Below are 14,207 nucleotides of genomic sequence, written 5' to 3'. Positions count from 1 at the left end.
AGATCTGGAAAAGGGACCCTCAGACCAGCCAGAGGAAATACAAAAACATAACTGTCAACAATGAGGAAATAGGAGATGGATGACTGGTCCCTCTGATGCTTTGCCTCTCTGGCACCCTCTCCCCTTTTCAGGGCTCTTAGCTCATAATAATCCTCTGGCCCTGGACGCCTGGTGTTTCTCTCACTTCGGCTGCTTTCTGGCTTTTTGCTCTATCCTTTCTCTCTCCTGACTGGCTTCTTTCCATCTCTACTCCATCAATAACTTGGGGTGTCGGTGGCCCTACAACCGCCTCTCAGCCCTGGCTTTTCTCCTCAGGTGTGTGCCTCAGACTGTGCCTCTTGCCTATCACCTCAAGCTGTGGAGAGAGTAACCGAACTCGTAAAACCTCATCAAGCAGAAGCCACTTGGAGTCTTTGAGAAGAGACCAAAAACACTGCAGGTTGCCAAAGGTCTTGTCTCAGCCCCTTCTCCTCCTCTCTCCTTCCTACTGATCAAACTGTTTTTCCTTTTGGATGTAAAAATGGTTACCTACTATATCACCACCAATTCTTCCCAACTGCATGGCTTAGAACATAAACTCTTGTGTTCAGTTTCCCAAACATTGTCCCCCAAAGAAAAACCCTTTCTCTCCCAACACACTGCATACATGTGCATAATACTCTCAGGCTGTGACCTCAGTGAGGGATGTGAAGCCTCAACGTTGAAACTTCTTTGTTCTAGATGTCCCCAAACTTTAGTCGTGCACCTGAAGAGGTTATTTAAGTGCTCATTAGTAAATGAATGGATCAAAAAGCTATGGTACATTTACACAATGGAATACTATGCAAAAGAAAGAAAAGAAAAGAAACCCCTACCCTTCATGAGAGCATGGATGGAACTGGATAGCATTATGCTAAGTGAAATAAGCCAGGTGGTGAAAGACAAATACCATATGATCTCACCTTTAACAGGAACCTAATCAACAAAACAAAAAAAGCAAGCAAAATACAACCAGAGACAGTGAAATTAAGAACAATCTGATAATAATCAGAGAGGAGGGGGAAGGGAATAATGGGGAGGAAAGGGTGAAGGGTTTTCAGGAATGACTACAAAAGACACATGGACAAAACCCAGGTGGGGTAGAATAAGGGGAGGGAGGTGAGGATGGCTGGGGTGGAGGGAAGATAGGGAAAAAGGCAGAAAACTGTACTTGAACAACAATAAAATTTTTTTTTAATTTCAAAACACATACACACACACACACAGAATTCTGGACCCCCTGCTACGCCCAATATCCTGACTCAATAGGTCTCGGTGTGGTCCCAGAATTCCCATCACTTCCAGGTGGTGCTGATGTTGCCATTCCACCAAACTTCACTTAGAGTAGGTCTGTGCTTGCATCTCAGCCCTCACCCCGAGGCAAGCCGCACTTCTGGCTTACAGGTGGCTAGAGGAAGAGCAATGAGGAAGTAGTGCAGAAATGAAATATCTCTGAAAATATTTCTAAATATTAACCTACCTCAGAGGTTTGCCCCTGAGATGAAACTTCTTTGCAAAATAAGATTCCAAGAAGTTAGCAAACTTGCCCAGTTCCCCTAGCTCATGACTGACAGCCTGGAGTCAGGTGCTGACCTGTCCACTTGCTCCTGGCCCATGTGTCAACTATGAAGCTAAATTAATGTAAGATTTGTTACTGGCAGAGCCACCACCACCTGTCCCAGTGCAGGTGGAGCTAGGGTAATCTCTGCAGAGAAACAATGTTCACAAATGCAGATGATCTACCCACACACCTGATAAATCTACTGCTCCTCAGGTCAGGCAGCCAGGGTCAGCATGGCTGAACAGGCAGCCAGGGCAGCCAGGACAGGACAGGCATCTCCCCTTGCTCTGGCAGGATTTATTGCAGGAATAGACTCGTTGCTATGGCACTCTGTACTCCACCTCCCTTTGTGGGTGGTGGTACACCCATCACTCAGACATGAGGTAAGCCCAGTGCGTGGAGGCCACTCCTTGTTCTCTTCACAATGAACCTTCTTGTTGGCACCACATGAACAGACTGAACGGCGAGCCCTAGCCCAACTGGTCCTGTCAGTGTGTTTCTTACCATCTTCAGCAACTTCCAATTTCCTGATTTTGGAAAAATTTAAATCAACTGTAACATATAGGAATGGGGGTTACTTCAGATGGTGGGGGGAAATTATGCCAGCCTGTTATTTGTTGAGGTAAGATAGCAAGTAAATGTGGAGCATGTTTTTTCTTTCTTTTCTTTTTGAAGTATAATTCACATACCTTAAAACTCACCCCTTTAACTATAACTATACAATTCAGTGGTTTTTCATTTAAAAATTAAGTGTTGCCACAAGAGAAACTTTGGGGTTGATTGAAATGCTCAGTATCTTCTTCTGCATAATGGTTTAATGGGGCAGATGGTAGTCATCAAAACTCTTCTACCTGGAAAATTAAGACCTGCTCACTTTAGTACATATAAATGGTACCTTGACTTAAAAAGTAACTTAAACGTAAATGGTGCCACTCCTGTAAAGTCTGAAACAGTTAGAATTTGAGACACATTCAGTGGCTGGCCCAGTGAACTTGCCTCCAAAATGACAAGCAAGCGATAGGCCACATTGGCCCTGTGCCATGACTCCATCGCTCACTTGTGTTGAGAGGGAGAAGTCAGATAAGAAAGTCTGTATAAAGTAGCCCGTCAGGTTAACCTGCCTTCACAAACACCGAGGAGCAGTCGGAACTTCACAAAGACACGCAACTGGAGAAAAACCCACCTGTGCTACTTGATGTGAACACAAAAAAGTGGACTTTAATTTCTCTAAACAGGATGCCCACTTTCCAAGTAAGTAGCATTTTATTATATATGTGTTATATTAGGCATACAAGGCAAAGGAGCAATAGTTATAAAATTTGGGTATTCCTTAATTTTATGTTAATTTTCACTTTAAAGCAGTATGCACACAGGCAAATAATACAGTAAGCCACCACCAAGACAAAGGCAAAACCAAAGCCCTAGTTTCTGGAAATTCTGTAATTACCCAAGGCAGCTTTCTAAGCATGAGCAAAACACATACTAAGGGACAATCACCAGAAACACTCATCCCACTCATCACAATCTTTACCCTTTTTCCTCATTCAAACCACACACCACCACCTTTGACTGGGAAACTATGTGTAATATGCTTCTGTTAATATAGTGATTTCTAAGAAATGGACATCTGTTTCTAAGGATATGTTTTATATTGTATACCAAACAGATCACTATTACAATGTCTTTTCTGGAGTGAGATCGCCTATGTGGGTGCCCTCTTGTAAGATGTGGTTTCACCACCCCTTGAACTGTCCGCAGCTCACTCCTCTTTGTAGTTTTCCAGAAGTAATCTACTCAGATAGCTCTCCAACACAACTACTCCAAAGTCTAACTCATTTTCTTTCCTATCCACCCCTCTCTTGAACAGTCCCCGTTTTTCTCCCTCCCACATTCTGTCTGGGCACCACCACCCTCCCAGCTAATCAGGTGAGAGACCTCGGAGCCATTTGGACTTCCCCCAGCCACATCCAATTACCCCTGAGATCTTCCCATCGGTCGCCCTCAAATGCATCCTTTCCTATACCAGATCCTTGGGGCCAGCACAACGCCCACCACATAGTGAATGCGCAATAATTGTACAGCTTCTGAAATACTTGAATTTCATGAGAATGTTATATTTCAGATTTTTAAAGTTCCCAGGCCACATGCAGGAGAGTCTTACACAGATGAAACTCTGAAGAGGAAATGGTTCCACACAAGCTTCTTTGGAGTCATTTTCACAACCACACCTGTGTCAAGTATTCACGACAACAACCTAACAGCAAACACAACAAGGGAACCTTGGATTGTGGACTTAATGGTAGTCACAAAGAATATTACAGTTAGAGAATATGTGAATGGGATATATGGGAGGTGATATTATTGAAAGAATGTTCAGCTTCTTAGAGATTATAATGGCATCACAGTCAGCTAGACTGTCCTTTCGCTTAGGCATAAAAAGTTTTATGATGTCTGTCACTTATTTTCAAAGAATTCATTTTAAGAAAGCATAATATATGGAGATACAGCAAATATGGGAAAATGTTAATTGATAAAGAATGTGAGTATTTTTTGTACTCATTTTTCAACTCTGTGTATTTGAAAACATTTCAAATAAAACATTTAGGAAAAATGCTAAGAATACAACCAAAAATAAAATTGACCTTCTGAACTTAAAAAAGTGTCTTGGCCTTTCTCCCTCCCAGCCGCCTGCACAGCACCTTCCATCACATGTTCGCCCCTAAAGCCACTGCATTTCAGTGCATTTCAGGTTTGCATTTCCAAATTGAAGGGCACAGTGATCCCTCACAAATCTGCTCTCCTAGCTGGCCAGCCACGACAGCTGTTCATTCTGATTTGCCTAAACAGTATTGCACTGCACTTGAGATTAAGCAAAGAAAAAGTGTGGTTCCTAACTGGTTTTAATAATTCCTTGAAATCAGCCACTGGAGATTTCTATCTGGGGAAATGTGAGGTGATAAGGAAGCAACAAATGGGCATACCTGAGGCCTTGCGTTAACCCTTTCAGAACTGCCAAGCCTCTAGCAAGAGCTAGTTAATTTTCATTGTTGTGAAGGTGATAGGAGTTTAGCCCTTCTCTGAAATTTCTATTAAATTCGGAGGGAAATTAAGAAAAAAGCATTTATCACTTTTATCTAAAAGAGTTTAAAAACCTAGGTATGTACCCAAGTGAAATAAAAATATATGGCTACACAAAAACTTGTATGTGGCTGTTCACAAAGCCAAAAAGTAGAAACAATCCAAATGTCCATCAGCCAATGGATAAACAAAATATGGTTTATATATACAATGGGATATTAGTCATAAAAAGAAATTAAATACTGATACATGATGCAACATGAATGAGTCTTGAAAACATTATACTAAGTTAAAGAAGCTAGATGCAAAGGCCACATAATGTGTAATTTCATTTATATAAAATGTGCAGAATGGTCAAATCCATAGAGATACACCATGTTACTGTTTGCCTGGAGCTGGGGTCAGGACTCGGCAATGACTGCTAACAGGTACAGGGTCCTTTGTGGGGTGATGAAAATGTTATGGAATTATATGATAGAAATGGTGGTAAAACTTTGTGAATATACTAAAAACCACTGAATTGTACACTTTAAGTGGATGAATACTATGGTATGGAAATTATATCTCAATTGTTAAAAAAAGTTAACAGAAAGCAATTTTATGGAACAGTCTAAGGGAAACCTAGGGGCACACTGGGTTTGACTGAACCTTTGGTCTCCAGGTCACCACCAGCCAGAGTAGAGAGAGGCCCCAGACTCTGTAGGGTACTGTTTATCCTCCTCAGCACAGTCCTCACAGGAGCCTTTGTTGGGCCAATCTCAACATACCTCACATTCCTGTTCACCACCAGAATCCCTGTACAATCCTCCGGCAGGTCTCATGCCCCTTCATTGTCCTTCACTCACCATCTCTTGTATTCCTCTCTCTCCAGAATTTGGTTTCGTTCATTGCTTTATCTCACCTGCACTTGAACAGTGCCAAGCTAACAGTAGGTGCTCAATAAATTACTGGTGGATGAATAAACTTGGAAGAAAAGTTTACCCAGAAATTTTTACTGAATATTACTTAAAATATGAAGGGCTATGCTCTATTTTTAAAATATTTTTAAAGACTTTATTTTTTTTTTGAGAGAGAGGAGGAGAGGGAGAGAAACATCAATGTGTGGTTGTCTCTTGTGCACCCCCTACTGGGGACCTGGCCCACAACCCAGGCATAAGCCCTGACTGGGAATTGAACTGGCAACTCTTTGATTCACAGGCTGGTGAAGTGCTATGCTTTAAAAGGTGTTTTTCTCCAGTAAGACTTCTTCCCCCATTTAAATACATATTTAATCTTTAAGAAATCTTGCACAAATGGCATTTTATTATAGATAATCTAATTTACAAATCTTTATACACTTTAAGGAAAATATTCAGGCATCATAAACATAAAAATTTCAATATACAAAATTCCAATGTACAACAACAAACTTATTTTTAGATTATGTGGTTATTGCTGCACTACCTTTATAATTCTTTATCCAGAGTCCAAAAATGTAGGCAAGCCCTAAAGAGGTAGCAGAAGCATTTTCACATACTGGTGTCGTCATCTACCGGTAGTTTGTATAGGAAGTACTAGATTCATAGAGCATTCCTCAGAAGAAAGTGGCGAGGACTGGTCATTTGGTTGCCCTTCGGACCTTCTGCAACTCTTCAATGGCCTTCCATTCTTGGTTGATTGTTATAAGCTTAAATAAAAAAGCAAAATAAAATGGACAGATTCAAAATAAAAAGGACAGATTCATTAGGATCTGTCCTTTATCCATACATCCCCTTTGGGGGTTTGTCCACACTCCTCTTTAGAAAAGGCATCGCCGTAGCATTTGTAATCAAAGGATCACCTCTTCCCATCTCTAAAATGTGGAACAAGACAGTAAAATAGGCTGGCTTCTATCACCCTATCCCTCCCAAACCCCCTTGCATTCCTGGGTGTTATAGGATCAGAGAGAAAGGCCCTCTGCCCTTTATATCTCTGCCCCTCTTTCCTTTAACAGGATCTAGATTTTTAAATTTCCCATGGCTTTACATGAACCGTAAGTTTAAAAAGTGAGTCCACTCCCCATGAGTGGTTGTATAATGCTCCTAGTGCAGGGTGTGGCAGACAGCCGGCCCTACACAGAATTTCCTCATTCTAGTTACTCACGAAAAGTACAAAGGATCTAAATTATACAATAAGGAAAAAGGGACAGAGCTATGGATAGTCCTCGACATCCAAAGAAGTCACGCTCAGAAATTCTCATTTATCCTCACAAGTCTTCTGTCCCTCCTGGACCCATGAGATAGATGTAGGTAGCTTTAAAAGATCATAAATGTCCTCACCAAGCCAGACTGCGTTATTTGAAAGTTTTGTTAAAAAAAAAAATAGCTTTCTGGCCCTGGCTGGTGTAGCTCAGTGGATTGAGCACCAGCCTGTGAAACAAAGGATCGCAGTTCGATTCCCAGTCAGGGCACATGCCTGGGTTGCAGGCCAGATCCCCAGTAGGGGACACGTGAGAAGCAATCACACATTGATGTTTCTCTCCCCCTCTTTCTCCTCCCGTCCCCTCTCTCTAAAAATAAGTAAATAAAATATTTTTTTTAAATAGCTTTCCGGACAGACCTAAGTATTGTTCAGTCTAACAGACTAAATTTTATTACTCCCAAAATATTTAAAATGCAAGAAGTCTGTGCAATAGTCTCAAAAGAGTAAGTGAATATTAGCTACTTTTGCTTGAAGTGAATGCTACTTCTGTTTCTCAGGATCTCCTGTAATGTGTTACAAAAGACCTTATATTAAATTTACAAAGTAATGGATAACATGAGATAATATATTGTAATTATGAGAAAAAGTTAATATTTGAGTGTCTACTACAGGCCAGGCACGATGCTAAAGGACTCGACGTACTTTATCTTCTTTAATCCTCTTAACCCTATTATTGTGCCCTGTTATAGACTCTGAGAGCCTGCTCCATTATTCACAGGTGAGGTGATTATAAAATCACCTGTGAACAACAGAGCAGGGATTCGAACTAGATCTCTGCAACTCTATAGCACTCACTGACACTACACTAAACGGCCCCTAAAAGTGGAAAGTATTAAATCTGTTTTGCTGGTAACGATGCTAAGCCTTGGGCTAAATGTAAACAACTTTTTTAAGTTCAGAAATACCTTTTGAGGTACATTAGGATCCACAGTTTCCCAAGGTTCTGGATTATTTTTTCGATCAATGCTACAAATAAAATAAAGCTGATTAAACATGAAAGTAGGTGAATTTAAACCAACTCTGATACTGGGTCTACAAACATGCTGGGGACAGACCCAGACTGCACACTGAGGTAATTCATCTGTTAGTTAACTGAAAGTGCTGGAAGGTTCCTTAAAGGGGCTTCACAGGTCTGACTCAAACATTAGGGATTAATTCCTCTGCAGCACAGGAGATCTGAATTCCCTTTATTGGGCTAGATTGGAGAATATTCTCATAAACTGAATAGCAATAGGGGTGGAAACCCAGGCTAACAGAAAGCAAAAATATCCTTGCCCTGGTTTCTGGGACCAACAGGAGGGCTGGGCTTGAACAATGTTGGTGGTGAACTGCAGAGCCCTAGGCCCCCTTGCCGAAGCTGCCCTTTCTAGCCCTGCACTGGGCCAGGCTCCATTTCAAGTTTCTCTGTTCCTCATATTCCACAATATAAGGTATTTTACCTTACATCCACAGCTGAGATTAGATTCATTGCAAGTAATTGAATCTATAAACTCTATCACATAAGGAAAGATCTTTCTAGCAAATCAAAATTTCAAAATTTGGCCCCTGGCTGGTGTGTCTCAGTGGATTGAGTGCCAGCCTGTGAACAAAAGGGTTACTGGTTCGATTCTCAGTCAGGGCACATGCCTGGGTGTGGGCCAGGTCCCAAGTAGGGGGTACATGAGAGGAGATCACACATTGCTATCTCTCTGTCTCTTTCTTCCTCCCCTCCCCTTTCTAAGAATAAATAAGAAGTAAAATCTTTAATAAGTAAATAAGTAAAATAAAATAGCTGGCTGGTGTAGCTCAGTGGGTTGAGCGCTGGCCTACCCATCAAAAAAGGTCACCAGTTCAATTCCTTGTCAGGGCACATGCCCGGATTTTAGGCCAGGTCCCAAGTTGGGGATATGCAAGAGGCATATTTCTCTCACACATGGATGCTTCTCTCCTCTCTCTTTCCCTACCCTCTCTCTAAAAAATAAATAAAATGTTTTTTAAAAAATTTAAAATATCATTAAAGTGATTATCTAAGTTTGATAATGGATATCCCAAAAGATCATTAAAGAAGGTTAAATGATCAAAATTTAAGTTAAAAAACAAACGAACAAACTTTGCTTTGCTGCAGGAGAAGGGGAGGCAATGGATGGAAAAAAAATATTTAGAATTAATGAACTAATTTTACAAATATCATAATTTAATAGTCTTCTGTTATTGGGATGCTTTCTAGCCCTGACTCCAACTTCACAGTTTGGCGTTCTTGTCCTGGGGGGGAAGCTAGGAAATTGATACCATACATTTTATAAACTGAAGGTCGTCATCCTAACATTGCTATTAATGTTTTAATAATAAATGGCTACTAAGCCCTGGCTGGTGTAGCTCAGGGGATTGAGAACGGGCCTGTGAACCAGAGTACCACGGTTCGATTCCCAGTCAGGGCACATGCCTGGGTTGCAGGCCAGTTCCCAGCTGGAGACTCAGGAGAGGCAACCATACATTGATATTTCTCTCCCTCTCTTCTTCCCTTCCTCTCTATAAATTTAAAAACCTTAAAAAAATAATAAATGGCTACTTACATCACATCTGACTTCTTAAGGGAATATGCAGCAAAAGATGTCGCTCCACTCGCAGCCGCCGTCATGATCATCACCAAAGGAATAAGCTAACGGAGGACAGAGTGAGGGTAAATATATTTCAAAGTGAAATATCTGACCTATCACAGAATAGCTATGCACTACACCTGTTCGTCTTTAAAAATTAAAAACATTGAGTCAAGATTTTCAGTTGGTTTAAATACTTACTTCCTTCTTTTTCATCAGGAGTCGAAAAAAGCTCATGACGACCTCAGTGTAGAATGCCAAATCTAGAGCAAAAATAATCCAAGATCTTGACCAAAACTTCAACCCCTTGAACCCAACCTGGTGGGCGCCAAAAAGGCCAACGAACTCCAGAGGGCAGCCTGCGGCCGGCTCACCTGCGCGGCGGGGCGGGGCGACGCTCGCGGACGATGCTAACGGCCACAACCAAAAGAAGCCCCGGCCTCCCGCTCCTTATATACTGACCACAAGCCCGCCGGAAGGGCCTGGCCAGGGCTTTCTGGTCGTAGGTCACGGGTCGGGGACGTGCGGGACCTGACTGGGTTTCCTCGCGGGGCTCCTGCTCCAGGGCGCCCCCTGCAGGACACCGTGCCCGCAGACGCTGTGCAGGCAAATGCGGGCGCCGGGGGCCCCCTGTCATTTGACCGGGTTCTTACCCGCTGACCGGCGCGAGCCAAGGCTGGGCGTTGGCCCTCTGGGTGGTGCCCAGCCGTCCCAGGCGTCTACGAGGGAGTGGAACTGCGAACCAGACACATCTAAAAGGGAGTCCGGAAAAGAAGCTGCAGAGCGGAGGCCCCCCAGGGGGAGGCTGCCAGGTGCAGGCAGCTAAATTATAATGAATTCAATCACATTAAAAGCCCCAAAATGTGATATAGCGCACGTATGGAAATAATGAAAATTAAGTTGTAAAGTTCCTTCCAAAACAATTTTCTTATCCTGATTTTTTTTTCCCAGTAAAAAAGTCAAGGGTGAAGGAGAACAAAAATAATCAGCTGGAATGGTTTCTAGAATAAGGTCCATCCCTGAGACGACCCAGTCTGCTGGCTTCATCTTCAGATCCCTGTTTAATTTACCCCTAAGCTACCAGCCTCACCTTGCACAGAGCATGCCGGTGGCTACAAAACTGGGGAAACAATGTTAACAACAGTTCCATTAAAACAGGAGCCGTATGCCAGGCTCTGTGGCAGAATCTTCTCTACATTTCTGCAAGCAAAGTATGTTATTAAGGCTCAGAGATGCTCAAGTCACATAGCCAGTAAGTGGCAGATCTGTCCTCAGAACCCAGGTATGTCTGGCACTCATCACTGTTCTTTGTGCACCCCGCTCCTAGTTACTGCAATTAAGCCAAGTACGCAAGCTCAAATTTAAAAAGTTATTTAAAACATTTTAAAACTATCTGAAATTCAAGCTATGAGTTAAGGTTAAAACAGAAACATCTTGATGTACACTGGAAAGAGCCAGACGTTGCTCTCTTTCAACCCCATTTTAATTCTTCCTAAGGCAGGGGTGTCAGACTCATTTTCACCAGGGGCTACATCAGCCTGGGGGTTGCCTTCAAAAGGCCAAGTGAAATTTTAGGACTGTATAAATGTAACTACTCCTTAACAGCTTGGCACTTGCTGTGGGGTAGAAACAACATGCCAGGTGGGATAAAAGAAGGTGGAGCCGGATTTGGCCTGAGGGCCTTGTGTTTGCCACCTGTGACCTAAGATCACACTTAATTACCAACGGACTTTGAGAAACTACCTAACCTTTATGAGTCTCAGGTTGGATACCTATAACGTGGAACAAACCTCATTCAGGAGGAAGTTGGGGGAGGGGTTAGAATACCTACACATGTGTAAGTAAATCACATGGCATTCTGCCTTGCTTACAGTAGATATTCAATTACACAGTAACTATTACTCACAAAGATATGTTTTATATAAAATAGATTATAAATGTAGCTTCTCACCCACTTATTCTGACAAGGATTCTTACTGTGTAAACCTAGAGCTGTAACTGGAAACATTTGCCTATTGGTCAGATTCATATCAGATACTTGAGAAAATTCAGCGTTAATTCTCCCTAGAGTGTATTGAATACAATTAAAGAAGCCTTTTAGTGCTCCTTCGGAAGAATTTCTAAAGCTACTTTTCTCATAAGATTCTTTTAAAAGCTTCATTTTGTTAATTAAATGTAAGTTTTTCTAGGAAGAAAGGGTAGATGGAAGACAGGAAGAAATCTTAGAATGATCTTAGAATGATCTGTATAATGATCTTAAATTCAGAGTGCTGCTTTGTTGATGTTATTTCTTTTCAAAATGCAGTACAGTTTTGTAGTAGTCTAGGCATTGTTTTGAGAATGGGGGCACAGTAAATTCAAAGGATTAATAAGACACAAGTCTCTTACTTCAAGGTTCCTACAATGTAGTGCCCATAAATTCTAACCCCAGGCATAATCTGGTGCCAATAACAGATGATTAATTCTAAGGGGATCTGACCAAACTTACCAAAAGTAAGGGTATTTATTTGAACAGACAAACCCACTATCAAAAGACATTTGGGGGGCAACTATAAATACAGACTAGATATGAAATATTAAAAGAGTTGTTAATTTTGTTAGGTGTGGTAACAGTGGTATGGTTATGTAAAAAAAATCCTTTTTAAAGAGTGTAGATATGTATATGGAAAGAGTTAAGGAAGAAACATGATGTCTGAGGTTCACTTTATATCACTTTAATAAAAAACAAAGCAAATTTAGCAAAATAGCATTCAATCTAGAGTTAAGTATGTGGGAGTTTGCAGGTCTATTCCACTTTCACATGCATTTGAAAATGTTCAGGAAGTGTTTTAAAATTCACATACTAGATGCATGTAGAGTTACAGATGTAGTGTGTCCATATAACCTTTAAAATCTGCTTATTTCTATTGCCATTACGCCCAGAAACCCACCTCCCTGCTTTCAGTTAATGCCCGGATTACTGAATTTGTGGGAGATACAAGGTCAGTATATAATCTGGTCTTTCCCAGGATGCCGAGCAGGCGCAGCCCCCACCTTTCGAACCCTGAAGAAACGGGCCCTGACCATGTGGCTCGGTTGGTTGGGTGTGGTCCCGGAAAGGTCACCGATTTGATTCTCAGTCAGGGCACACCCGAGTTGCGGGTTCCAACCCAGGACCAGGAGTGCACGAGAAGCGACCCATCAATGTTTCTGTCTCACATGGATGTGTCTCTCCTTCCTTCTCCCTCCCTTCCCATCTCTAAAAATAAACAAAATCTCTTAAATAAATAAATAAATAACAAAGGAACCCACTCAGGACGCTTCACCCTTTGTAAGCCCATAATCCTGGGAGCTTCCCCTCCCCACCTCAGTTGCCAGAAACTTCTAAAATCTTCTCTAATTGCTGAAACCCAGGCTCTCAGAAACATGGAGTCATGACTGCTTGGTTCCCACACCAGGAACTGAAACTTAGATTTCAATCAGCTCATCTCATGCTTGATGAGAAAAAATGTTTTTATTAAATTTTTTTGTTGAAATTCTTTCTGCCCACTCTTCAGTGGCCACCTAGTTAGCAGGTTTAGCAAATACTGGATCTGCTAAATGTTGGCATGTCTGAGGTGTACTACTTCATTGTTTAAGGCTCTTAGAGTGGCTGAGAGGAGTTTGCGCCGCATGTGCCAGGAAAGCTATTCGTACTTCCCAGGTGCTTAGAAACTGAAGTGCTTCAATTTTCCCACCAACCAAGAACAGCTTTCGGAAGTTGCACAGAGCCATCCTCAAATCACATGGAAACTGAGTCAGAGCCAACGGAGAGGTGATTACCAAAGGTGAACTGAGGTCAGGGGAGGATGAGGAGAGTAAAGGGGGTCAAATATATGGTAACAGCAGGAGACTAAGCTGTGGGCGGTGAGCACCCAATACGATATACAGATGTCGAGTTGTAAGGTCACACACCTGAAATTCGTTATCAACCAATGTCACCCCAGTAAACTTAACTTAAAGAATGGGGAAAAAACTGAGTCAAAGAAATCCTTGATCTCACTTCCTCATTTATTGAGTATTCCAATGAGAGAAAACACATGGCTTTGTCCTCAGGAGGCTTCCAAAGGTCTGATAAGAGGTTATAGTTACAATTTTAACAGACATTTTCAAATAAAAATTCAGCTTCTAACCAAAGTGTGGATACTAAATTTCCAGCCTGATATGCACAACTTTTTCATGGAAAAAACGAGAGGCCTACAGCTAGAGTCAGAGTTAAGGGGCTCAGGCCAGGGTGCCTCAGGCCTAGGGCTGGCAAAGCTTAATGGCTGCCTTGTCCTATAAAATCAATTGATAGAGAAGATGAATGAAAGATGTCGAATTCTGAGTTTTTCTAAGCATTTTCCTCACTACTCAAAAGCGAGGGACCAGCTTGTTAGAATAATTTAGATGAATTACAATGTTATATCTATAAATAATTATTCCCCAAAAGGTGAGGTTTTGCTAATGTGTCCTGGCTCCAGCCAGAAAAGACGACTTTCCAACAACTTAACATTTATGGCTTTGTGTATTTCACGCACTACGCTCTGATCATACCCCCAACTCCTGGTTGTATGTAATTCACTGCACGACCTGTCTGAGACCTGTGCTCCCAGCTCGCCTGTTGGTCCTATGTCCGTCTCATTCACTTAACTCCAACAACTGCTAGGGCACCTTGTGAGTGAAGAGAGGCTCAGTGAGCTGCTTACCAGGTATCGCCAGGTGAGAAAAGCAAGTTACATAGTACCATGTCTGAT

At 41.9% G+C, this 14,207-nt stretch overlaps 1 protein-coding gene across 1 annotated transcript; it reads right to left on the bottom strand.

Annotated features, from left to right (window-relative positions):
- Positions 1 to 5,942: 5,942 nt before the first annotated feature.
- On the bottom strand, positions 5,943 to 9,917 carry COXFA4L3 (cytochrome c oxidase associated subunit FA4L3). Its single transcript, XM_037054542.1, has 5 exons — positions 9,828 to 9,917; positions 9,655 to 9,716; positions 9,430 to 9,515; positions 7,783 to 7,843; positions 5,943 to 6,323 (listed from the first exon to the last, which is right to left on the bottom strand). Exons 2-5 carry the CDS (start codon positions 9,688 to 9,690, stop codon positions 6,255 to 6,257), a joined length of 252 nt encoding a protein of 83 aa, XP_036910437.1. The 5' UTR covers positions 9,691 to 9,716; positions 9,828 to 9,917; the 3' UTR covers positions 5,943 to 6,254.
- Positions 9,918 to 14,207: the final 4,290 nt, after the last annotated feature.

This window comes from Sturnira hondurensis, unplaced genomic scaffold (genome assembly GCF_014824575.4).
Source record: "Sturnira hondurensis isolate 20B ecotype Veracruz unplaced genomic scaffold, ASM1482457v3 Scaffold0008196, whole genome shotgun sequence".
In the NCBI taxonomy this organism is placed as follows: Eukaryota; Metazoa; Chordata; class Mammalia; order Chiroptera; family Phyllostomidae; genus Sturnira; species Sturnira hondurensis.
Note: the sequence above shows the minus strand (reverse complement) of the source record. Positions and strands in the feature narration are given on the sequence as shown.